Source organism: Perca fluviatilis, chromosome 16, assembly GCF_010015445.1.
Source record: "Perca fluviatilis chromosome 16, GENO_Pfluv_1.0, whole genome shotgun sequence".
NCBI classification, from domain to species: Eukaryota; Metazoa; Chordata; class Actinopteri; order Perciformes; family Percidae; genus Perca; species Perca fluviatilis.
The window spans coordinates 20,840,992-20,868,775 of record NC_053127.1 but is presented as its reverse complement, the minus strand read 5'-3'; the positions used below and the strand labels follow the sequence as shown (position 1 = coordinate 20,868,775).

Sequence of the window (27,784 nt, the reverse complement as noted above, 5' to 3'; positions counted from 1 at the left end):
GTTGATCATGTAAGAGTCACAGCTAATCTAATATAAATTGTATAAAAATTGTATTTTACTGCATTTTACTGCATTTAATTATTTTACATTGCTGTCAAACAAATACTATTTTAAATATAATAAATACATATTACATTTGGAACTTCGGCTTTAGAATACAATTAAAAACAGTCCAAACAAACAGTCCAATATATTGTATCTAAAGAAAGAATGTTTTTTTAAACATTAAGCTCAGGTTTGTAACGTCAATAAACACTATCTATACATTTTCCACAAAGGAAATGTACGTTGCCAAAAATATACACAGAAAACATCGTATAACACAGCCGTCACATTTTCTTTTGTGCCTGATTTCGAGAGCAGGCTCTGCCACCATTTCCTGCTATTCATGATGTTCTTATTCTATTTCTTAACTCTCATTCCTATCCGCATGTGTCCTTTGTTTCCCGTCAAGCACTTGGGGAAAGTGCAGGTGTTAACAGTGCTTTTGAAATCAACTCGACTTAACTGAAAGAGAAGTGATTTCTAAAGCAGCGGAGAAACAGCAAGTTGAATGTAAAGGATATGATAATTTTGAAAAAATTTCCAGCAGTCAGTCAATCACAAGCCTTGCGTGTCTTATTCAAAACCATACAACCGTAAACAATCCACAAAATACATGACAGGTGATGCCGAAATCCTGCTCTTACAAGGATGACCTTTAACCAGCAGGATGACTCGAACATCACACAGTGCAAATTCTATTGTGATCAGTATTATCTGAGAGAAGTTTGCTTTACTGCGTCATCAAAGCGAGTCCTGCACGTCCCTATGTATGTCTGTGTCTCCATTTCATATTCCAGTCACAAGCCGTGTGGTGCAACTGCTCAAAGGGTACGATTTGGTATTTTGGATTTTATTTGGGGGGGCTAAGTTTCTGTCTGGGATGGGATGGCTGCAGGCAGAGAACGTGCATGCTCAACACGCTCGTGACCACAATCGTTTTAGCTCGATACCCGTGTTGAAAAAAAAAGGAATGTAGAAAAAAAGAATAATTAACATTCAGTTTGCAAGTATGCTGAAGACACTGCGAACATCTGTGAGTGCTCACAGTGTGCACCTACGTCTGTGCTTGTCTACATACTGTGTGTGCGTGTGTCACAAATTAGTGTACTTGTAAGACTATTATTTGTGATATTATTTTGTGCAAGTGTGTGTAGGTGCGCGTGTGTACAGTGCGTCTAAATTGGAAGGCTGTAATTAAATGCGTAGACCTCTCCACTATCTCCTCCTCCAGCCAGCGCCAGTGACGCACAAACCGCAGCACAGCCATGAGTCATCAGGCCCCCAGGATCACCACCCCTCCTTCTATCTCTCTATCCCTGCCTCCATCCACCTCTACACAGCTCTCTATAACCCTCTCTGCCTCTCACTACACATTCCTATGTCCCACTCTTTCTAAATTACCCAGCATCACGTGCACAACGTGAGCTGCTGCTTTTTTCCCTATACACTCCTTGAGATTCGTGCTCAATTTCCACCTCAATTCGATACGCTCCCGTTTATCTCTCCACATCTGGCCATCGCTCCCTCTACTACACCCCCACCACCTTCCCTCTTCACTCAATCTGTCTTTACCCTCTTTATCTCCCCTGTTAACCTCTCCATGCCCACCCTGTGAACCGGTAGGTTATTAAGTTTGCCACAGTTGCAGGCAGACGGGGAACACGAGGCGACATCGCAGAGGAGAAAGAGAAAGAGGGAGGTATGGAAAGATGGGCTCATATTCTGAGTGGGAACGATGGGAGATGACGGCGAGCAAAAGAGCAGCACTGACAGTATGTGCAGTGCGAGGACTAGTGAAGACTGGGAACAAGAGAGAGGAAACAAGAGAGAGGGAGAGAACATGATTTGAGACATTTGCCACCTGGTGTCCTGAATCATTATCTGACTCATGCTAATCTCTTATCTTCTCAGCCAAACACACACACACACACACACACACACACACACACACACACACACACACACACACACACACACACACACACACACACACACACACACACACTTTTTTTCTTCTTTTTTTTAAACTGGCTCAAGGGGAGTCAAAGCATCATTTCTGAGTGTCAGACTGGGTAAGAGAAGAGTAGTCAGGGGGCACCGGAGAGTAAGGATGAGAAACAGTCGAAGGACGCAGAGGAGAGAATCTCTCTCGACTCTCTGACAAAGTCTCCGACGTGGTTAAAGAGGAAAAAAGGGGATGTTTCGTTTCCATCTCTCAGAGTGTTTATGATATGAGTAGGAAGGGAGAGCATATTAAATGTATGACTCATAAATGTGTGTGCTTCTGTGCCCCACCAACGCCCTGCAGAGAGGGTTGCATTCACTGCTGCAGGTGGGATAAAAAAAAAGGCAATTTCGTGCTTTACTTGGTGTGGTTATCCAATTAGTTACACAAAACATGTGGCTAAGCGGATGTATTCCAATATGCTTCTGTTCCCGATAGATGTTTTATCGCCGGGAGAGCCGTCACAAATATGTAGCAAAGCTGTCTGATGAAACATTACATTTTGAGTGCAATAGTTTTTGTATTCGCCATTCATTGTTTCAGTTTGTCAGGGGATCATGCACTATTATCCTCTGAGCTGACAGTGATAATTCAAGGTAGTCTGCTCACGGATGCTGTAAGCTGTGTTTATTTATAAAGCCACGCGGCTCGATTGTGTGAGGGTTTCCCAAGGTGTAAATATTATTTATTATCTTGTTCCAACATGTGCACATTAACTGTGTGTACATCCTGGACGTTCCTGATAAAGCCACCGTCCTTTTCAACATGTGAACAAACCCAAAAATTACACGTTTAAATATTTATTTAGAAAAGGCTCTATCTGTAAAAAAAAAAATCACAAAAATCTCTCTCTCCGTATACAGAATCATGTATAAATGTGGCTCTGGAGTGGTGTTTGGTGTTTTAAGCCCCCAACATCGTCTAGGATTTTCTAGGCACTAGGATTAGGCAATGGTTAGGGTTAGGGTTAGAGTTAAGGTTACGGTTAGGGGCCATGAAGTCGACATTGGGGGCTTAAAACACCATCAAAGCCTCTTGAGCAGTTTACTTCAAGACAAGAATTCCCTGGTACAAAATAAGTTGTGTGTGCCACCACTCTACAGCTTTAAACTTTTCCATGCTGATTTCGAAGTTTGTGATTAACAACAGGAACACCGGTTGCACACATATGCAGGGAACACAACAACAACTCGAGCACTGATAATTCAAAATCCGTGCCTTACAGTGGGCGAATGACTCAATGTTATGGTACTAGATACTACTCCAGTGGAGTACCCCACATTTATTTCAAACATTTGAAATATTTATGGCTCGAACTTGGACGTTGCCTAAAGCAGACTTTGAAGAATGCAGACTTTTAATAACCCACGAGAGTTGAGCTTACAAAAAACCCCATTATGCCTAGCAAACACTGTCAGTTGGTGATAATATCAGTGTGTGTGGGATTTAAATGATTGCCTCTAGCCTATATAGCCCAATTTCTGAATATATCTCTCTGCCTGAGGCTGCCAGAGTTGCTACACAAACAAAGTAATATACTTCGAAAATGTGTGCGGAAAAAAAACTATTCATATTTGTAGATATGAAATGTCTCATGAGCAGATTCAAATTCCATAATAATAAGATTATCTGAGAAATTTAGCCTTTCATTCCTTCCGTTAGGATTCTGCTTGTTCTGAGGCTTTGTTAAGAATCCCGGTGAATCTGAGTCATTTCAACTTTAATCTCTCACTCCTTAATAATAACACTACTGTATGTCTATATTTGAATTGTGCTCTGTCTCCAGCTTTAAGTGTTAGGTAAACTGCTGTGAAACTAAACAAAGAACTAAAGTTTCCACTCCTGAATACAGTCATGCACCACTTTGATGTTATTAGATTACATAGGCACAAGTATTGTCTTGCAGCTTGTAATCATTGTCTTTGTGTCATGATTAAGTAAAACTAGGATATTTGAAGACATATATTAAAAACAGCAATATCTCCAGTTTGATTACAGCTGGGTATCTTGGCTGCATGGTTTTTCCCCATTTCCCCAAAACCCATTGCATAAAGAAACATTGTTTTTTGCACACATCAAAGAAAAAGTGCTAAAACGGCAATTTCACATCCATTATATTACTAAAATCCAACCTATATTTACAATACAAGCTGTGGAAACCAAGAAAACGTTTGGTTTCCCCACGCTCAAAAACTGCTTCCCAAATTCCTAACCAAAACAATAAAATTGGGCCACATAAGGCCCATTTGGCCCATCGAGTCCTCTAACATGGCTCCCAACGCATGACAGATGTGACAGTACATTACATGGGATTGCACCATACTGTTTAGCAGATCTCATTGCTCCCCACATATAACTGAGCATCATTGGATCCCACGAGGACGGCTACTTACCTACCTGCAGTCAAAATAAAAAATGCACACTGCAAAACCTTTTTATATAACAGATTATTATAACAACAGATTTCCGCTGATGAAAATGTAGCCTGTTTAACCCGGTAGGAGTGCACCTGTTATTCACCCTGGTGCATTTTTGTTTGTGTGAGAGTTTCCACTGTAATAATGCTTTTCCTACCTCTTTTCATTCCAGATCATGCGACTGGGCAGTGATTTGTGCCCTTTGTGGTCCTTGACTCTTCCTGCCTCCTTGCCTCTGGTGGTAGCTGCTGTTCATGGTGACTGCTGATGTTCATGCATGCTTTACAATCATCTGTTGACCTTCATGACAAAAAATGACAATGTAAGTAAATACAGTTTGATGCTGCTAGATAGCTATGTAAATAGTAACCAACCATCTAATTGTGTTTATTTTATGAACATTGTTGTTCATGGTCTATATTTCTAATTTGTATGCCAGTCTAAAGCCAGGTTTCCATTCAAATATAACACAAATTTTAACCAAATTTACAAAAAGTGAAAATGCAAATGTGTACGCGTTTCCATCTACTACGGTAATGCTAATATTAAAAGTTGGCTGCATTGAGATAAACAGTTGGTCAGGTTCCATTTAACCACTGCAGAAGAAGACAATGCAAAGAGATGTCTGCTGTGCAAAAGGCCTATAGATTTTTTCCCATGTGACAATCTTTGTGAATCATGGTTTGTTTGAAAATTGCACTCAAGGCCTTGTTAAACAAAAGTGGAAATTTATTGTGCTAGACAATAACATTATCTTGTGAGTGTAATGAAAAATCAATAAAGACATTGTTAAAAAAATTGCACACAATGCAACCTGGCATTGTGTTATTAAAAATCATAATTATTTATCTGCATGACATAAAAACAAACAAAAAATATAATAAACATTAAGTTATGGTTAAGGTTAAAAAAAGGAAATGGACAATAAACACTTCTGAATCAACGGTAATACTTAATTTTACATGTAAGTAAATTCCCAAAAATTTACCAATAATTTATTGCAAAAAACAAATTTGGTACTAATCATAGAAAAAATAGAAACAGTAGCTACACTGTTATCCCGTTAGTTGACTTTACTAGACGTCTGCCTGGAAACCCGTTGCCTTAAACTGTCTAAGTTTTTACACAAGGTGAAACTTAACAGGTCAAGTTGTATTAACACAGAGCGGTAGTTGATGCACTGCTAGACAAATCAAGTTTACATTAGTAGTCATTACTAAAAATTATCAGCTCCAGAAAACTCCCTCTGTATTTCTCAGTTCAGCTATGTTCAGAAACTGGTGCCATCCGGCAACTTTTGCACGCAGAAAATCGAGTGAAGATAATTATGTCTTCAGAAGAGTCCATCATGTTTTTTTAATCCTCCGTGTCCTCCTTGGCTACTTGCAACTGCGAGGGTAGGAGCTGTACGTTTTGTTGTCATTACTTAGAATTCCTCATGGGGGAGACAGAAACTACGCACTGTAGCTTTAAACATGCAAAGAAACATAAATATAAAACATTGGGCTTCTTATCACAACTAAAGAAATAATTTGTATACATAAATATTATTTTAACAGTTCAAATGACCCTGCCCCTCCCATACAGAAACTTAACATCCTTAGTTATCTCTGCTTAAAATGATCTGTGCACTGCATGCTTAAGCTGATTATTACAAAGTGTATACTCTTCAAAACCTTTCCAAATGCTAAGCTAGACTTTTGGTCAGCTCTGCAGCAAGTCAGCTGTGCACATACCAAAAATGTGAAAATCGTCCACAGGCAAACACAGAATTCAGAATATATGAAGAATAACATTTCCTATAATAAATGAGTTATGAGTAAATATTTACTTGGATTTAAATGAGCAGTTCTGTAAAGAAAATTCTTCTAAAACTATTTTTAAACTGAATTAACTAAAATAATTAACAATTGATGCTGCAGTTTGTGGGGAATACCATAGAACAGACATTTACGGTCTTTCTGAACTCCTCTAGCTTTTTTAAACACTGTCATGAGACCAACATTTTAATTTTCCCATATTTCTGTTTATCTATTCTCTTTTGTTTTCTTTTATTGTGCATTAGACTCTTAACAGGTGCATTAGTTTAATGATTCAATAGCTCCGTCCATCTGGGTCAGTAAAAAAATCTAAAAAGGTTACCAGTTTATCAGCAAGACATCTGTCCAGATCAGGACAGGAACAAGATAAAATGTTTCAATTAACAACACTATCCGATTCTTTGAATGACCAGAAAACTAAATACATCAATGAGGTGCTTGAACGCGAATCTGTTACCAAGACAGCTGACCGAAGGCCTTTTCACGCCAGGTCCCAAACAAATTTACAGCCCGTAACACCCATCAACTTTTCACACCAGCATGTTTTTTTTCATTTTAAGAAAAGATATGTAGCAGACAAAGAAAATAAAATATAAAATAATTTATCTCTACCATGTCAAATGTCTCCTGTGCTTTGTGATTGTGGCCAGGAATTCCACACACGTCATGTATTTAATTTTTTTTGTCTTTCCTGTCTCCCCAATTTTAGTATTATGTAACTACAGTATTTCTCCACAGTCTATTAGAAAAACAAAGGTTGGGTAATGTATGTGTACACAATGAATTTTGAAACAATGGTTTTGTCCCTGATTACAACAATGGAGCCTTCCTATTATGCTCGGCTTTGGCCTGGGCCCCTTTCCATAGTAACAAGTGCTGATGATGCTCTTTGGTTTATTTTTAACTGATGGAGATTCCCAAGTTTTTGTATGTTGAATAACACACTGAAGCTACAATTAATTAACTATCAAATGTAAATTAACAGTGTGAGAAAATACTGCTGGAACCAGTTAGCTCTTAGGTGTAAGAGGACATTGCTTTCATAAAACAAAAACATGAAGAAAAACAATATGAATATATTACAAATTAAATAAATAAAGCCTCCCATACATTAGTGCTCAAGCTGTCCTCCTTTTCATGTTTTTTTTGTCTTCTGTCAATGCTGTTTCTTGTTCTTTCTCCAGCAGTAACACAGATAAGCATGCTCATGCCTGGAAATAGAATATACAGAGGAGAGATAAAGTAAAGAGGGGAAACAGAAAATTATAAAGAATGCATGCAGCCATAATAGAGGAGGTGATGAGTTGAAATGATAGAGGAGACAAGAGAAGTGTTTATGACATTTAGTTACGTACATGTATAGAAAACACAGCTTTGTTTCAGGGAGATCAGTGTATGGATTAGCAGAAGTGACAGATAAAGAAATGGGAAATTTCATTGTACACCACTATCTGGGAAATGGATTTTATGAATACTGAGCTGGCTGGATATAAGCTTTTATTCAGTCTTTTACTACCTGAATCCTTTTACATTTACAAGCTCAGGTTGTTGCCACTGGCTACACTGAGGACTTCTCTGTTGCCACTGAACAAAACGTATTATGGGCGCCACAGGTTAGTTAGGATGAGACGGTCGATACACACAATGTACGGTATATGAAGCAACCGCCAGCAGCCAGTTAGCTTAGCTTAGCACAAAGACTGCGAACAGGGGGAAACAACTAGCCTGGCTATGTCCAAACATAACAAAATACTCTAAATGCTACTAATTAACACTTCATACCAGCCTTGTTTTATCCATAAAGAAGCTCAAGTGAAGTTTATGTGCCGGACTACTTTTTTGGCTGGAAGCCAAGTTTTTATGCAAAGCTTAGCTAACCTTTTCCTGGCTACAGCTTCATATTTAATTACCAGATAATTCTAAGCAGGGATTCAGACTGAAAACAGCCCTGCATTAAAACAGATCAAGATCACATTCCTGACATGTTGCTCTGTTAAACCTTGTTAAAGCTTTTGAAGGTGTCCAACTCTGGAATTCATTAATTTCACTGCTTAATTCTGGGATTTAAAAACAAACAAAGGTGTGGGATGTTAGAATTAGGCTACACACTTCAATGTGATTAACAGTGTCAGGGAAGAGATCAATTGACAAATCTGTATATATATATGAACATAAACAATTTACACTTTCTTGACTTTTCATGCCAAATTTGGGATTTCATGAGCTTGTTATTATTAGGATCTATCTAATTTTAGTTCTTCATTTAAACCAGGCTCCCAAATATTCATAAACTGTAAATGTAATGCAAATTTTTAAGAACCTTGTCAGACGAAGATGTTTAACAGTTTTAGAGACACTTTATGAAATGTTGGATGGCTCAGCCCCTAATGTGAATGTGACACGGATGAAGTGCATGCAAAAGTGTTAACCCTAAATGAGTAATTTCATTAGACGAACTAAACCTGACACTTTGTATGTCACGTTAATAATGACCAATTTGACACAATGTTCTAACATTCAGCAATTTTAGTTGCTTACATTTCAATTTGGGTTATAATCTGCGCCATGAAATTACCAACTTCTTCTCTTTCTCTGGGGACAAGTTCGCAAACTCTAACTTGAATCCCTAAAGATTGATAAAAAAAAAAAGATTCAATTGGGCTGTGATTATGGGGCGTGTTTCAACCGAACCAGGAAAGAAAATGCCTCTGCACTCAATTGGATAGACCTACAACCAATCAGATCAACGGAGTTATAAATAAATTCAACCCAAGCGCTCTTTGGTGACGTGGTTGATTCCGTTACTGTTGATCATCTGTCCATCATCGTATAAAGCCCACCCTGACAATTTGATTGGTCCGAACAGCTCTGGTTTGAGCATAGTTGCTCCACAATGGAGCCATTTTTATGCTATCAAGCCATCACCTGTTGTTAGCATTCCATTGACTGCCATTCATTTTGGCGTCACTTTGATAGCGAATAGCTTTACATCTGAAGCGTTTAAAGACTTTATTTGTCCATTGTTTATTTCTAAAGAAACACGACAATGTATAAAAGACTCCATTACCTTGTATCTCACGTTATGGCTCTGTAGCAGACGTTTTTGTAAAAACGATTGTGTCATAACCACGCAACTTTCTGTCGCATAGAGAAATTACCGTACAGTACAGGAGAAGCTCACAGGCAGTTTCGACTGTTTTAGTTTAATTACTAATTTTAAATAGTATTTTAGTTAGCAATAATTAGCCTGTGCCTATGTTATTTCCTAACATATACCTACGCTCTCCGTCTCTAAAAGATTGGGAATGATTGAAATTTCTCTTGGCACAGCTACCAGAAGACTTACAACTTTCAGACAGGTTGCTCACGTCACATCTTCGTCATCAAGCTCAGCGGAGTAACGCTCAGTCATCATCGGAAAAGTGCTTCTAATAGACTTCACTGCTCTCCGTTGCAAGTCTACGGCGTCGCTTTGTCCATTCATTTTACTGTCTATGTGCTTGACATGTTAGCTTGGTGCAGGGGCTAACGTGTGAGGCTAGCCTCAACAAAAACAGGAGGAATTTGCCTAACACCAAAGTTTCTTATTTACATTGTCTTCTTCTTCTTAGCTAGCTAGCTGGTCAGCTGACATTAAGGAGTCACCTGGTTTTGTTTAGAGCTTAAGGGTGTGTGAAGCCTGCAGCTTGAGGCTGAGCTAGCTGTTGATGGTAAGTCCAAACTGTAGGCTCTCTTAATGTCTCCTTTCTAATTTTTAAGATGAAATGTGTAGGTGGGGAGTATTTGGAGTTATGGAGTCATTTTACTTTTTACTTCTACAGATGAATAATTAACTAATAAGTAACTAGCACAAAACTGTTTGTAAGTGATTGTCGAAGTTCAATTAAAGATGACTTGCATGTCAATAGTTAGTCTTTTTTTCCCCATACTTTCCATTTGTGAGTTAGACTCTGTATGAATTAAGCCTGATTTTAACCCCAAATTGGGTGACCAATTCAGATGAATTTCTGATCTGGTTGTCATCTAACGTTCAGCTTTAGGGGGGTAGACAATCTGACTGTTGAAGGATCAGATGGATTTCTGACATGTTTGAAATTTTGGTCCACTGTCTGGCAGTTGGAGCAGTTTAATGGTCCTCTTTCCCACACGGATGCTGTCTAAAGATCTGTATTATTATTATAATTATTAATATTATTAATATTATTATTATTGGAGTGGTATTTTACATGTTGTGGCTACAAATCTTGATTGAGGTCTAGTCCACATGTACACAGGTATTTTCAAAAAGCTTTGTCTATGCATTTTGGCCTTTTGTCCACATGCAAACAGCGTTTTAGGTCACTGAAAACGGAGCTTTGGAAAACTCCGACCTGGGTGAAGAAACAGCATTTTAGTGTTGTCGTGTAGACAGGAAAAACTGAGTTTGGGGCTTGTAAAAGAGCCGTTATCTTCTCTGTGAGGCGTCACAAATGAGACAAAATATTTTGCAAGACCCTGTGGCCGGTTTTTGATACCCGGTTGGACTTCTAGTTGGTGGGTAGCCTTCCGGTAAGAGCTTTTTTTTCTCCAGGCTGATTGGCCAAACTCTTCCGCTTCGTCTTTGTGTGACTGGGGTTATATCGCTACCTATTGACTTGGCATGCCCTTGACAGTGCTTCAGTTGTGTTTTTGCGTTTTTTTGGAATGTATTGACAGGATTTTATTTTAAGAACGAAAGAGGGAGAAACCCTGTTTTCAAAAATACCTGTGTAGGTGTGGACTAGGCCTGAGACGGTGCTGCGATATAACTTTACTGCAGAACACAGACTATTTTTGAGGACACAGTTGTCTTTTTTGAATCAACTTTATTGGCTATGACAATGAACACCAATGAAGTGTCTGATCGATTGATCCGTGCAGTATGAACATAGAAGTTGTACGTTTTGGCAGAAAGGCTGAACATGTGTGGCGTACTAGATTAATAAGAATGTACAATGTCTGCCCATTTATAGTTTTACTGTGTCTTATTGTAATCCAGTTAAGCACTTTGGTAACCCTGTGTATCCAAATAATGTAATTATTTTGATTATTAATGTACAATTTAGTATGAGTTGCTAACTCCAGTTCTTCATATATCTGCCTCATAGAATTACAAGTTATCATTTGATGGATTGTTTTTAAAATGATGGAAAGTCTTCTTTAAGGTCTTTGCCAAACATAATGAAGCTTGATATCTTATTTTAAATCGTGAGCCAAAATTAATCAGGGAGAGATAATGATTAACAAGTAGGAGACAGATTACATTTCTACCTAATGGCAACCCTGCATTAATCATGATAATTTCCCTCACCCTGACACCTCAAGTGAGCGCGCCCTATTTTGCTGCGATACCATCAGGTTGTCGTCAAAATTGTATTAACTGGACCCGGCTTTCTGTCTGATATCCAAATGTAAGCTGTTTGTTTTGTATCCCGGCCTTCTGATAACCCTTTCAACCCACAGCAAACTAGGGGTGGGGGAAAAAATCGATACAGCATAGTATCGCAATATTTTCCGTGGCAATACTGTATCGATACACAGGCGCCAAGTAGCCATCTTTTATTATATATGTGTTGGTCTGCTTGACAATCCCATTTTGCAGCAATACAATTGAAATGAGATGAACAAACAGAGACATTATCTTTTTAGACAAAACAGATGTTGACAGTTTTCTTTTGGGGACATAATTTGAAATTTGGAAAAATTTGAAGTTGGAAAAAAGGTAATAAATTGCAGAATATTGCAATATCTTTAAAATCGCAATAATATTGTATCATGACATAAGTATCGTGATGATATCGTATCGTGAGGCCTGTGGTGCTTCCCACCCCTACAGCAAACCTGTTTTGCCATTTTATGGAATGTCAATAAATCTGCACAGGACATCTATCAAGACATCTATCATTTGTTGACTGGCTGAACAATAAAAAGAGGATGTGTTTCACTTTACAGTTACGGACACTGTAACTCCTGTGTATTTAATCAATTCAAAACGCTTTAATTATACTTATTAATGGTTAGTAAATGATTTATTTCACAGTGAAGCATTAACATATTTCAATGTATGATCCATAATTAACACACACACACACACACACACACACACACACACACACATAGTTGTGCTACCCTGCTCTTCCTTTGGAGGATCAGAGGTTTTGTCGCTGTAGGTGTTGGCGATGAGTCACACCGGCAAATTACCGCATTTCAAACAGCTTTCAAATTACTTCGCTTCCAGTCGGGTGGTGCGCTGATAACCGATAACAGTTCTCATTTCAACAAGGAGTTTTGGAGGACTCATCTTTCCTTCTGTTTGTCTGCCTTAGGGTATAGCCTATGTGTAGCCTGTGTCCGTTTGCATTAGGCCTACAGTTAGCAGTGCATACAGTGAGGAGGCCTGCAACACACACAGACAAGCTTAGAGTTGATAGAAATATCATCAGAAGCTAGGCCAGCTAGAAATTCATAAAACAACACCATGGTTTCTTCATTTGGCTTTTTCTTTATCTCAAATTTGTTGACCCTGGGGCTGCTGAAACCAAATAGCTCATAAAAATGAGAAGTGGGAAAACGTTTTAGGAGAAGCCTATTAAATCTTTGCTCATAAAAAGGCTAATTTAAGCTGACAAATGATTATTGAAGATATACAGGGCATCCAAATCACCTACCTATTTTGTTTGCAGTAACATCGCAGAAGCCCGGTGTAGTGAGTTAGGGTGGCACTGAGAGGTCAACGCACTGCACCAAGAAAACACATGCAAACAGATAAAACACAAGCAAATAAAGAAATACATTGTCACCTCTTTGACAACATACACCACTTAAAAAAAGGCAGCATTAGTAAAACACAAGCATATTAAGAAACACATGCACCAATTTCACAACTCATAAAGAAATGTGCTGCATGAACAGAAAACACAAGCAGATGCAGACATGCTGCAAGTCATACAGAAAAAATAAAATGAATAAGGGACACCCCAAAAACATATAAATAAATTGACCACTTGTAAATAATGTTCCAAAACAAGCTTACAATTTTAGTTTTAACATTCTGACTGCATGATTCCGATATCTATTCTCGATTACTAGCCATTTAACTCCCTCAGCCGCCATACAACTGGAATTCAAATCATGTGTTTGAAGGAGGACATATAAACAGGGCCGGATAGCTCAAGGCAACTTTATTGTGTCAACCGAACTAGTGGAGTCTCTTCCATATTAATTACATTTTCCTAACCATCTATATCCATAGAATTTACATATATATTAAAAAACAAAGTCAAGATAAAAGACCTCTGCATAGCTGCTATATAGTCCAAAATAAAAGCTGCTATTGCAACAGAATTAAGCTAGAACAATCAAATGCAGTGTTTTTCAAGGGTTAATGAACACGGACCATCACATTAATGCGAACTGTTAAATGTCTTTTGAAATTTGGCTCATATTATATTGAAGGTCTAGAAAAGCGTGGTTTCCCTGCTATTACATCTTCAGTTCGTGGTTTTCCCATCTTTGCTCGCTGTTGCAATAATTGCAAATGATGTGGATGTAAGCTATTATTCTAATACAGTCTAGGTTCTCCTGTAGGACATTAAAGGCAGCTGGCAGCTGGCTGCAGGCCGAGCATCTTGTCTTGAGGCCTTGAATGTGCAGCATTGTCTCTGAAACCGTGTGTGTGTGTGTTTTTTGTCAGGGTTGGGTTCAATTCGCTTTCAATAGTGTGTTTGGTGATGCATGTGCCAGATGTCTACAGGAGAGAGGGGAAGAGATTGATGGTGAGCACTGATGTCGCACACTCTGATATGAGTCGCCTCATCAACCTCAAATTCATTGCCTGCTTCTGGCCTTCAACACCATCCGTCACTGACGCCACCAGTTTCTCAAAGGTTGCAATGCGCATTTTACAGCTAATATTCATGGGGGTAAATAATTTCTGAGGAGCAGACAACGAGAGAGTAGGACAACAATCGTCACAATGCGCACACATTATTCACATAGAATCCACTTCCCAAAGGGGTCCATCGACTCCCACCATAACTCTTCCTAGGCTTAATTTATGCAATAGACATTTAGCATTCAGCGGCTGTTCCGAGCTTATTTTTTTTATATCCTCTATATTGGCTCATAGATTCAAATATTACTTTTAACACCATATTCATCAAAGTGGAGGTGTTAACCCATTACTCATGAAGGGATGGTGTTTATTCACAGTGCTGGACAATGTGAATAGAAAACATTATTCTTTGCAGTGCTGGTTAAGGATTTCAGGGAGCTGAGAGGATGGAGGCAGCAGAATTTTTTTTTATATTTGAGTCTGTATCACTTTCGAGACATTTACTTTTCCTGCAAGCCACAAACATCTTTGAATTGTATTGATTTATTCATATTTCTGTTCGGTTTCTGTTCTATTTTTATATCACAAAGTGAAAATGCAACTCCCTAAAAATGTTCTGCTTTCTGTTTACATTTAGTCCAGTTTTAACGGTCAAGCTGTGTCTTTCCCAGCATACATTACGATTGATTGACTCACAGAGAGCGACCTGAGAGTGTGAGAGAGAGAGAGAGAGAGAGAGGAAGAGAGAGAAAGAGAGAGAGGGAGAGAGAGAGAGAGAGAGAAGAGAGAGAGAGAGAGAGAGAAAGAGAAAGAGAGAAAGATATTGAACTCTGGTGGCATTTAAAACTGGGCCAAAAACGGACAACTTCTATTTCCTGCATCTGTACCGGATCACTAACAAATAGGATTAATGGATAAAAGATTATCCTTATAATGTTATCATAAACATATTAAGTTACACTGTAAATCACGCTTTCATTTTTTACACCATAAAACAAATAGTCTTGTCTCCTCTGACAAAAACACACAAAATGCATTTCAGAAATGTGTGTAACGAATGTATCCTGCAGCAAATTCTAACTTTGAAAAGCATGTATGAAAAAACAAATCCCTAGATGAAACTGTAGATTATAGTGTGGGCGCCAGGGTCCTGCACACATCATCAAGTCCCAACTATGCATTGTGTTGTAGGAACCTTACGGTGCAATTACTTGTCCTTCCCTCCCCTGACAAAGTGGCGTGGGTGGAAAAGCTTCTGTTAATCACAAGCTCTATTTTATCACTTCCAGGTAGAGACCCTTTTCTGTGCGAGGTAGTTGCATTAGCACACTTGCCCAAAGATCCCAAGCCTGCATTATCATAATTGTGGCCAAAATGTCAGCAAAAAATAGGGAATTCATCATTCTCTATCTCCCCTTGTTTTAAACATGTCGATTTCTCAGCTCTGCCTGATGACCCTGCAGTCCAATACCAACAGTGAAAAAGAAAGTTAATTTAATGGAACTAAAGGCCGTCCACATATAGTCATCGCCTCTTGTCTCAGCAGTTTGCACGGGGAAACCATCAGTGACAGCATGCCCCAACCTCCTCCAAAGGTTCATTTGTCTGTAATGTACATTACAGTTAGAGAGTGTGTTTGTCTCTATGTGTGTGTGAGATAGAAAGAGAGACAGAGTGCATAACGGAGAGAGAAATGGAACTATTACTGTGAGATGTGTGTGTTCTCCAGTGTGTATTCCATTAAATGCAAGCACGGTGTACCAGTGTTAATCTATGTGAGTGGCCAAGCAGGCGGCAGAGTGTGAGTCAGTGCGGGGGTGCGGACATAGAGTGAGGGTAAGGGGCCAACTAATGCTGAGTGGCAGTTGTTGATAATGCCAGACCGTTATATCAGCATCTGCCCTCCGGCTCCATGCTTACCACTCCAAGCCTGCTGCTGCCATCAAGCACGCACACGCGCGCGCGCGCACACACACACACACACACACACACACACACACACACACACACACACACACACACACACACACACACACACACCGCATTCTGCAGCAAACAGTCCCTTGCACAAATCTAATCAAACAGAGGTTATGTGGCGCCTCAAGCCATCGTAACAAATTACAACTTCATTAGATGTGTGCATATCTCGTCTGTGAACACAAAACTAATATTTGCACACACAAAGACCAAGTCGAAACCTCAAAACAGAAACAAAGCGCCATTTTAGTTCTCGGGTAGAGAGTGAGCTTATTTCCTTGCTTTCCACTGCTCACAAACACAGGACTGTATAATTGCTGCAGCGTCACTATGAGCTTTGTATGTTTGTTTTTGATAAGCTTAAACCCTGTAAAATGAGACATCAAACATGATATTTCTGTTCATCCCCACATTATATTTCTCTGATCAGATAAGAAGTATCTAAAATCTAACAGCAGAGCGTGACATTTTGAATCAGGCCACACAATAATGGCTTAATAAAGTTGGCCTCATGTGACTCTGACGTCTGCAGCTAATGTCCAATTAACCTTAGAACATCGCTGATAATATAAATCCCTATCTGTGGTTAACTGAACGTACAGTGCAAGTATTAACACACACAGACAGAGAAAACATCCATAACCGTGCGTGCACACACACAGACATACACCTGGAAATAAAAGCCTTGATGCGGTGAGAAACAAACCCATATGAGGACTGACAGCTGAATTTAGTGGCACACAAGGGCATGAGCAGAGGCTTGGCACTGACAAATGAAGTGTATGGAAATGAGCTTGGCTTTAACATTGTGAATCAACTTGTTTCTACATTATCCAGAACATGAATACCATTGGAATGTCTTCCTTTACCATCAGCACAACAAGAAAGCTTAATATCAGACATGGCTGTGTACTTATTTGCCCTTCAACCATAATGTACAAAATGCTCCATTACAGCAGACCTTGGGAATGACAGGTTGACAGTGGAAGTGGTTTTTATTTTATAAGAAATAGAGCACAAAGAAAGTTGAAAAAAGAACAGAAGCGAATTCACATGAGTGGGTCATGTGATCAAAGCATCCCTCTACATACCAGAGTTGTTTTCATTTAGTGAGATTTGATTCTTATGCTGTTTCAGGAAGCACTAGTAGTTTAAACCCTTCAGGCTGACTTACTGTATGTCTATTCCGCACTGCTACTTTTCAGCAAGGCTGCTGAATTTTTCTCCTTGCCTTGGTATTGATAATGGTCAGAATTAGAGTCAGAGAGCATACAAATAATCATTAAGAAAAGTTGTACACTTTCATATTTAGTACATGCATTGATGGTTAACACTTTATGATAAGGGTACAAATCAGGTTCTTAAGTAATGCGCAACTAATGCATGGGTCAGGATGATTTAACGTAAATTAATGCAGGGTGCATCATTAAATGCTGTTGGTCACTAAGGGATTATTGAGTCACTATGAGTTTATGTGATTAGATAATGCTTCATTTATCATCAATCAATGAATGTTAACTTTCAGATCCAAGCATTTGATCATGCAACAGTACCACTTCTCATAGAAATTGGAAGCCGCATAATCAAACTGATAATCATAAGTTGATATGCTCAAACATGTCCGTCTATTCTCCCTTGATCTGTCATCTGCCACTTGCTAGATGTTTTTGGTTTGAGTGTACTCCTTCTGTGCTACACTCCCCTTCAACAACAGCAAAAACAAAATATCAATTAAAAAACCCTATGTGTCACCCCCCCCTACTGTGATGTAGATGTTTCATTCTGACTACCATGAAACAGCCTCATATTTCTATGATAATAGGTGGTGTTCTGGTTTTAGACAGTGATCTAATGCAAAGGGCCAAAATTCCCTCCTCTATGTACATAACTGGATTCAAGCTATTTTGGGGGCATATAAATGTAACTAATCACATAAATTCATAGGGACATCATTTCTGAATGGTGACTTCATCATACATCCTGCATTCATTCATGCATTAAATCATTGTGCATCAATTATGAATGCATTATGCGCCCTTACTGTAAAGTGTTACTGATTTGATCACAAAAGGTTACTCACTTGTGTCTCTGTGGTGTGAAAAGAATGGTGATATGTTAAGAGCACAATGTGTTGCTGACAGATGGAGAGCAGCCAGAAATTATGCGAGACAGCGGGTGGAAAATTGTGCAATCCCTGGAAATTGAGCAGCAAGGCAGGGCTGCTCCTGTGGCCTGTGAGCCATGTAGCCACAGAAGATCAGGGCCACCTCGGACAAAAGCTTAACAACCAGGCTGCAGGAAAAATCGGCCCCTGGAGTGCACACCACTTTTCTGTCTGAAGCTGCAGATGCAAGTCATTGATTCTTTGGAGCACGTCATTAAATGACCCTAATTGATGGCCTGCAATCCCCCGTTCCTGAATCTGAAACAAGCCGGATCACAGGAAGGAAGGAACAAGGGAGGAAGAAGCACCACACTAACCTTTAATATGCGAGGAAGAAAATGGCTGCGTACCAGCTCTATCTCTACAATTTTCTCTTTTCATTGAGGAAAAGTACTATTTCATTCATGCCATTTCCGTTCATTCATCAGCTAGGGCCAGCCTAGACTCACAGTGCCATCTCCACACCAACATTCTTATCAATGGAAGTGACGTCAGCACTGCCTGCAGCTGGGGGGGGGGGGGGGGTGGTCACGTGGTTCACTGAGGGTTATATACAATAAAGTTGCGCTGACAGTGAAAACATTCACTCAATTGTACATTAGCACCAGGGCTGCTGCCATACAAACACACTACACAACTAAATAAAGATCCGCCAGCTTTTTATCTTCTTGATGTTGGTCACAGGCTAAAGAGAGAGGGGGGAAAGACAGAAATTCTCTCAGGTGATCCACCATTCATGAAATAATCTTGGCTTTACCCGCGTTGTGAGTTTCACCACTTCCCCACCCCACAGTGGGACTCCAGGTAAGTGGAACAAAATCTCATTCACAAGCCATTATCAGATCGGTTAAGACATTTTATACAGTTATGTATTTAATCGATATTGCATTCCGATTATTATTTGTAAAAACCTAGGAGGAGTGAGGGGTGTTTTAGGCTTGAGGAGTGTAGAAGAATTTATTCTACAATCTCAACTTTATCAAAGGAATTCATCTGTTTGCTGGAACTGGGCGACCGTTGGTTGTCTAATTATAATGATTATTTAATTATATATGAATACATTTTGAAACTTAAGTTATCGAGAAATATTTTTACAATTATTTTACAGTTATTTTTACTTATGTTATCACAAAATTGAGAAATTAACACATTTATTAAATAATCAAGTATTTTTTTTTATATAAATGTATTGATATGTATAATACTAATTGATAATTGCAACAGCAAAAAAATAATAGCATATGTTATTTTGTATTTATTTTCGGGGTATAATTAAAGAATTAAGCCTCTACACTGCATAATAAATTATGTCTAAGAAATATTTCTGTGTGCAGCTGCTGCTCAAGAATGCGATAGAAATCCGAATAGAAATTCGGTCGATATTTTTTAAACGTGATTATAACAAACAACAATTTTTGTGATTTAAATTTCACTGTCAATTTTCTGTTGATTCATTCTAGATTAAATTAGAGTCTAAATCACGTCTTCTGCAGGCCAGTTACCTTAAGTGGATTTGTTTCGTTTTCCACCTTGCTGATCCAGTTTATAAAATGGAAATAGTTCAAATTTGGGCTGCACTCTGTGCTGTGTTGCCCAAATTTGTGCTTGTCTGCATTCCACCACTGCCACTGAGGAGAAAATCCACACCACACAATGACAAAGCCGCGTTACTTACTGCCTGCTTCCCCCGTTCCTCGTGCAAAAACGACTTTATCCCCTAAATTTAACAACCAACTCATTTACAATTTGGATGGACCGCTCAGGGACCGTAGGGTTAAATAACTCAACCGTAGCCAGCTTTACGCATGAATGCCCCGTGCTTGCCGTCTTTATACCGGTATCCTGGTCACATCGCTTTGACACATGGAATACCAAAATCACAGCTGAGACAGAGACAGACCTCGGATCAATTCGTATTTCTGTATTTTTCTAATTAAATAGACGTTGTGCGCTTAAAATGGCAAGTGCGTGCGTTCTGGAGGAGCCTGCTTGGACGAAGAGGTGAGACATTTTTTTAAATGCCAGAATTTCAGACTGAAAATTCAATACCTAAATTTCTTGACTGTTGTAACAGTTAACTCGGTTAAATCTCACTAGAAGACAAATGTATGCGAGCATACATCAATTCATCCGCGCGGTGGAGAGATAATGACTGGGTTAACGCACGACTACAGACAACAAATGGCTCTGGTGTAGGTTCGAAGCGCAATTTCTGTATGCAAATTAGTACCTTCCTCTTGAAAGACATGGACAATTAGATATCGAAAGAATCACGACTGATTTATACGGTCAGATCAGAGCTTCATCTCTGTGTTTCCACATACACAGGGGTTTCAATGGCAAACAAATGGATCTGTTAATAAATATTATAAAATAGAATTTGATTTTTCAACACAAACATCTGTAAAAAAACAAGACATGACAGAGGAGCGTGCAACTTTCTTTGTTGGATTTGACATTGCTCAATAGACTGCGTTTGGCTGCATGCTTTGTTCTCAAACGTTTGTTCAATTCAAAACTGCTCACAGTGTTAGCTGCTTTTGTAGGGTGGCTTCATGGTGGAAATATATATTGTTTTTAAATTAGAGATTGTCAATCTATATGCTATTTTAATTTCTACCAGGCTATTTGTGCTATAATACTAAAGTCAGTGAAGTATTTAACACTCATCCTCTGTACATTTTAGACTTGCCTTTTCACAAAACAGCTGTATATTATTTGATTGATCCAGATGTGCCAGTATATTGCCATTTGAAATTCCATATACTCTTGAATCCAGAGAAAAAACTGCAACAAATGTGAATAATTTCTTGTTTCTTTTGTTCTTCTCCCTCTGCCTTCTTCCTTTCTTCTTCAGGTGCGTAACCTCCCTCCTGCCAGTTCTGCATGGTCATGACCTGTCATCACGCCCCTTCCACAGCCCACCTCATCCTATTGGTCCTGCTCATTGTCACTCCACATCTGGCTGGCACCAACCCTGTGTGGGGTGAGGGAAGGGAGGGAGGGGTGGAGGGGCGCACCCGGACAGACCTTAAAAAGGACAACCTCGCCCCCTTTCTCTCACCCCCAGCCCAGAGTCTCTCCAGCCCTGACAACGTGTCGCTAGACCGGGGCCGGGGCCTGGGTCAAGATAACCAATCAGATAACTTGATGGACCCTGCGCAGGTGCTCGCTGTTCTTCTGGAGGCCCTGGACCACCCAGGGGAGAGTGAAATCCAGGCGAGCAGAGACAGAGACTGGGAAGAGGATCAGAGTCAGGAGCTGCCCTCCAATGAAGGCCTGGAGGGTGGTGAGATAAGGAGAACAGGGGAGACAGGGGGAGAGAGGGGGGTGGAGGAGGAGGGGCGAGTGGCTGATAAGGCTATTGAACAGCTAATTGTAAGCCATTTGACAGCTGCTCAGGGTGATGAATTAAAGGAAGGGGATGAGGAGGATAAAAACACAAGGTCAGAGCAGGATCAAGGGTGGTCCATGGAGGATGTTGGAGCTGATAATGTAAATGAGGAAGAAGGGAAAGAAGATGAGGGGCAGGAGGAGGAAAATTATTTAGAAAGTTTCTTAAACAAGGCCAGACTAAGTTCCGCCTCACAGGGAGATGATCCTTCTCTGCAGCGCAAAATAAGAGGCTACTTCCAAAACATTGACTTGGGTCTCCAAGATAATGAGATCCTGCCTCCTCTGAAGGGCTACAAGGCATACAACACTCAGCTAGCACGAGCCGGAAAGAAGCTGCACTGGGAGGAGAACCAGTCCCGTAACCGACCCACCAAGGGGGGCAACTTCATGGATGACTTTGAGGATGAGGGAGAGGAGCTGGAGGAGGAGGTTGAAGAAGAAGAGGAGAGCCTCTCCCACATGGCAGAGGAGGCGAGAGCACTCGCAGAGAAACAGGAGGTGCTCCGGCAGCAGGAGGAGGCGGAGAGAGCCAGAGAGGAGGAGCAAAGGCTGGCAGACATCGCCTCTGACATGCTGCTGCAGTACATGGGGAGGAAGCAGCAGTCCTACATGAAGCCCAGGCAGAAAAGCAGCATGGGGGCCGCCAGCAACACCGCCGAGGACAAGCGTTCCGAGGAGGTCATCTCCGATGAAGACGACCTGGACCAGCAAATGATCGACAGGCTGATTGAGATCAGCAGCAAGCTGCATCTGCCTGCTGATGATGTGATTGAGATTATCAGTGATGTGGAGGAGAAGAAGAAGAAAAGAAAAGAGTTGCAACAGCTACCTACCAACAACAACCCTGTCGCCCCGCGCTTCAGGCCTCTGGTACCTCCTCCTCTGGCTGTTCCGCCTATCTACCACTACACTGCCTCAAAAAACCCCAAGAAAGCCCCTTATAGGTTCAACAAGTCCAACAAGAAATGGCACAAGGACAAAGTCAAGTCATACAAACAGGACTATTGGTATAAGCCTCAGAAGCAGCTTGACTACTGGTATAAACCCCAGAAACAGTTTTTAGCCTTTCCCTCTTATCCATACTACCAGAAGCCATATCGAGCATACTACCCTGTTTATTTCCCATATCCCAAACCACAATATTATGGCAAACCCTCCCCTTCCAGAGACCAGCCATTCGGCCCCCAGGAACTTGACCTCCAGACCCCAAGGCGCAGGCACAGGGCTGGGGGTAAGAACCGTGGGCAGGGCTGGAGGCAGCAGCCAGCTCCACGCCTGCCTATTACCCCTTATATCTCTAACTATATCCTTCCTCACCCACGGACCTACCAACCCCTACCTCCGCCCAAACCAATAACCACGCCCACTAGAGGCAGGCGACCCCCATACTACTATCAACAAGTCACACCGGGAGATGATTATGAGGAAGATGGGCTGGTGCCTCAGCTGGACAGTGAGGAGGAACTGGAAAATTTTATTGAGAGGATCTACATGAAACGCAGAATGTACTGAGAGACTTTTTGGACATTTGTCAGATCAGAGAGACTGACAGAGGTGGGATAGATATACAGTAGCTGGAGAAAAGCTAAAAGAGAGGTGAAAAAAAGAATGTGTTTTGAACCTGATGGAAATTTAAGGGCCAAGAAGTAAAAAAATAAGATTTATATAGTTTTTGTTTCAATCACTGTATTTCTTGTTGATTTTCTCGGTCAGGGAGAGGATGAAGGGGTCCCAGTTTAGGCTCCCTGTAACCATGTTCAGCCTCTTGCTCAGTTTACATTTTGAAACAGAACATACCATGGTGTATGTCTGCCCATTCAGTCAACGCATTCAATACTCACACTGATACTATACCACATACACACACAGTATGGGAACACACACACACACACACACACACACACACACACACACACACACACACACACACACACACACACACACACACAGACACACACACACACACACACACATATAATCACGTTTGACACATTCACAAGATGTGCCCATTGTAAGAGGACCATGTTTACAACATCACTTAGTATCTTTTGTTTTATATTCTGTATGTCATATTACAAAACTAAATAGTTCAATGAATTCTTAACTACACGAATATAAAAAAAAAACCTGCTATTGTCAAATGTTCAATGACAGTATATTTTTGTTGTATTGATGTGTGTAGTTGCCTTTCTTATTCCCGATTGGATCAACTTTAAACAGCTGCAATTTGCAAAGTTGCCAAATACACACATTTCAGTTTTTCAAACTCAAGATTTGGATTTTTGCCTTACAAGCAGCATGGTTCTATAAGGGAAATATCATATTGCATAATATTATCATCACAACCGGTCCCAATGTAGAAACCCTGTGGACTCCAAAAGCACAAACGTAAACACTAAACACTTCCAACCTGGTGGACGAAGGGTTTTCAATCATTTGGGGATCCAGAGGTTATTGTGTCAACATATTTATGGCAGATCCATCACCGCCACCATACAGTACTTTTTTGACCTTGTAGGAGTCCTTCATATTTTTGTTCATCTCCAATTCATATCTTCACACATTCTTTTGCCATTTTTCTTGCATAACCCATTATCTCTATTTTTTACTTTCTTTTAAAAAAAATAATACTTGAAATCACAAATCTGTTCTGCAGCCTTTTAAAACAGATTTCCACCAAGAGGCTACAAACATTTTGTTCATTTACAGAAAAAATTCATTGAAAGGTTTCAGGCCGGGGAGTCAGGGATTGTGCTTAAAGCGTTAAATGCACGTCTTTCTACTTGCATCTTAAAAAATGAAGCAAAAAAAAGAACAAAAAAAAAGAGAAAAAAATAAAGCAGTATAGGGAATTCAAGTTGGTTGTTTTCTCTGAATAAACTGTGAACATAAAAAAGAAATCTCAAAGGAGGAGGGCCACTGTGTCCACAGTGAAGCCATCTGTCTTGTAAAAGGAGAGTGTTGTTGTTGATGTCACCTTTAGCATTGTAAGATGTACAGTGTGAAATAAATATGCCCGTGCAATGTGTAAATAACAGCATGATGATTACTAGTTTTGCTATATGATAAAAAAAAAAAAAAATTATTTTATTAAAGTTCAGTTTTTTAATGGCTTTTTGAAATTTTGTATATGATAAAAAAAAATTTTTTTTTGCTATGTTGTACTTGTATAGCAGCAAATATAGCAAGAACACTTGATACTTGAGTAACAAATCCAAATACACAAAAGAGGAAATCAGTTGAAGCTTATAGCGACCGTCGATTCATATACAGTATGTCACAGTTTCATCAATATGGAGACAAATAAAGAAAAAACCTATAGAGGGATTTTTTTATTTATTTTTTTATTTAGTTTATTATATTCCCAGACAATCAAAGAATGAAGATGAGAATAAAAGAAAGAATGGAAATGAAAAAGGGGAGGAATAACGGAAGAACGAAGAAATTCTGAAAGAGGGAGGGAAATGGTAAACTGCAGTGATTGATGAGTCACATGATTGGTGGATGAGTCATCCATCTGTACACTTTACTGCGCAGGACCACACACACACACACACACACACACACACACACACACACACACACAACCACACACACACACACACACACACACACACACACACACACACACTCTCTCTCTCTCTCTCTCTCTCTCTCTCTCTCTCTCTCTCTCTTTGAGCTGTATAGTAATTTAGCTGCTGGCATTCAATATAAAGATTGAGTCATGTTCGCTCCTGCCTCGAGCCAGCCAATCAGCCAGTGGAAAGGTGTTTGGTAGATAGGTTTTTGCCATATCTTGTTTCCACACCTCCTCCTCACTCTCACTTCACACAGGCAATATGCCCTTCTGCTATAATTCCTTGAAGCGCTAGTGGCTGCCACTTGTTTGGCATCAAAACAAACCTTATGTATGCTGTCAGTGGTACAAACACTGACAGTGATTAGCAGGCTATCAATATGGTCTAATCGCGTGTTATCTTGCCAGCTTGCTCACCAGTTGATTGCTATGGTACCTTTCATGGCTGTCTCTTGGTTTGCTGAGTGATTCTTGGACACTATGTTATGAATCCAGATGTATGATTACAGCTTGGAGCTTCATTCAAAGTAAGAATGAAAATGATAATTTGTTTTGGCTAAAGTTATTTCATTATTAGGCTGTTTGAGCTCTAAAGACAGCAATGCTAACCACTAGCCATCAGCAAGCTGTACTACTGGGACTAAGAAAAAGACGCAACCGGTGTCAACAACACTACGAGAGCTGCTGACAGCTGAGTTAATGACCTTGTCCATAACATTTATATAAATTCAGCAATGTAATAATAAAATTGGCTGTGGTTGGATTGTTGGTATAAAGGCAAGGCAAAGGATAAGTTAGACATTGTGGACATTTGCAGAGAGTTTGATGGGAAGATCAATAACAATCTCATGTCTGTAGCTAAAGTCAGCAGGCAATTAGCTTAGCATAATAGTTAAATAATGAATAATAATTATCCGTAACAATTAGTTTCTGCCTTTTATTTCTCTTGTGAATCCACCAATTGTACACATCAAAGTAGGTTCACAGATCTTGGGGAGTACACCCGGATATGTGAAAAAAAGTTGTATAAAGCCTTCTGTGGCTACAGAGACAGCTGTGCAAAGTCTAATAAATCACCTTAAATGATGTCATTTAAGTCAGCGTCAATTGGTGCAGAAGAGTTTAAGTTTGAAATTTAAAGAAAATATCTGGGGGTGTGGAGTTAGGAAGAAGTGAGCTTACCATACCTCTGTAGTCTGGTCCTCATCTCTGCTGGAGGCTAGCTGCTACTAGCATAACACACCCGAATCCATTGAAATATCATCACCCTATAAGTTGAAATGGAGAACATGTTAGCAAACAGTAGTTAGTGTTCAGCTAGTCTTGCACTGCCGGACCTATTTCCGCAGGCTGGCACACAATAGGCACACACACTGTTTGGCACACAAACAGTCCACACAATATTCTGGGATAGGAGAAAAACATGCTCTGTACCAATCACAATCGTCTTGGGCGCACGGACGGAGCAACGGTGCCTCTTCAAAGTAGCCTCGGGGATGTGTACATTCAAAAGTTGTTTTAGTCTTGCAACAGAAAACTGAGATTGGACAGATAGTCTAGATTGCTGTCTCGATTTACCCTGCAGAGATCTGAGGACCAGTTGACCATAGTCCTCATAAATCAACCAGAGTGTAGCATGCCAACACAAATAAAGTGGAAGGTGACGGACATGCGGCCAAAAATGAGGGACATCCAGTGGAAACAATCCCGTAAATGAATGGATGATTGGATGTTGAGTTGCGCTGAATACTGCCTCGATCAGTAACATCACAACATGACTTGCTTTTATCCAAATGCTCTGGTACCATCAGTTATTATCTTTGTGCCATGATAGTTTTTTTCTACAGATTTAACAAGATAGTGAGGAAACATCTGCATTTTCTGACTTGGAGACACCTCTGCTCACCTTTGGAGATGATCGAACCCTCTAACAACAAGATCCTAAAGCTAAAAGTAGGTCTTGAGAAGTCAGAGGCAGTGCAGAGGACATACTACACAAATGAGATTTACATTTTTTCCAGCACAATGGGATAATTGTGTCAAGCTTTAGATCACATTACACCCTTATAGTAATCATTTATGTTTTGCCTGTTGGGTGCATATAATTAAAATGCATTTGCTCTCACAGGCACAAGATGTGGTATACATCCAGATCCTGGCACAAAAGAGTCTGACAGCAAAGCAATTCATCCGTAATGGCCCCAAGAAGCCCATGCATTTACAGAAGCAGAAATATGAGAGAAAATGTCAGCCATTAGTAGAGTGAATATTGAATTAATACAGCTATAAGACCTTCAAAATCTGATTAAATGATGATGATGAATTTCTACAGCAGTGGGACTTGGGCTCAACTATACCAGCGTGATGTTAACTAAACTGAATTTACTATGCATATCTATGCATATAAAGTAGAGTTACACTAGTTTACACTGTAGTAATACAGATGGTTACACGCTGAGAGTGCAAAAAGACCAACATTGGCAAAAGTTCTGGTTATGAGTTGGTGCAATGAATGTGTTTACCCATGGCTT

General features: G+C 39.9%; 2 protein-coding genes and 1 long non-coding RNA gene across 4 annotated transcripts in view; 1 reads left to right on the top strand and 2 right to left on the bottom strand.

Moving 5' to 3' along the window:
• LOC120543782 (multidrug and toxin extrusion protein 1-like) overlaps positions 1-4,667 on the bottom strand; it is a 24,162-nt gene extending 19,495 nt beyond the window's left edge. For both annotated transcript variants that reach the window (XM_039777019.1, XM_039777018.1), the window contains exon 1: positions 4,625-4,667. In XM_039777019.1, coding sequence (XP_039632953.1) covers positions 4,625-4,644 — 20 coding nt within the window. In that variant the 5' untranslated portion in view covers positions 4,645-4,667. The remainder of the gene's footprint in view (positions 1-4,624) is intronic.
• Position 4,668: 1 nt separating this feature from the next.
• LOC120543783 lies at positions 4,669-13,040 on the bottom strand. Its single transcript, XR_005636398.1, has 3 exons — positions 12,974-13,040; positions 7,398-7,498; positions 4,669-4,767 (listed from the first exon to the last, which is right to left on the bottom strand). It is a non-coding gene; the product is annotated as an uncharacterized LOC120543783 (long non-coding RNA).
• A 5,815-nt stretch (positions 13,041-18,855) lies between these two features.
• si:dkey-175g6.2 (stress response protein NST1) lies at positions 18,856-23,340 on the top strand. The gene is made up of 2 exons (XM_039777017.1): positions 18,856-19,084; positions 21,138-23,340. Exon 2 carries the CDS (start codon positions 21,167-21,169, stop codon positions 23,186-23,188), a length of 2,022 nt encoding a protein of 673 aa, XP_039632951.1. The 5' UTR covers positions 18,856-19,084; positions 21,138-21,166; the 3' UTR covers positions 23,189-23,340.
• Positions 23,341-27,784: the final 4,444 nt, after the last annotated feature.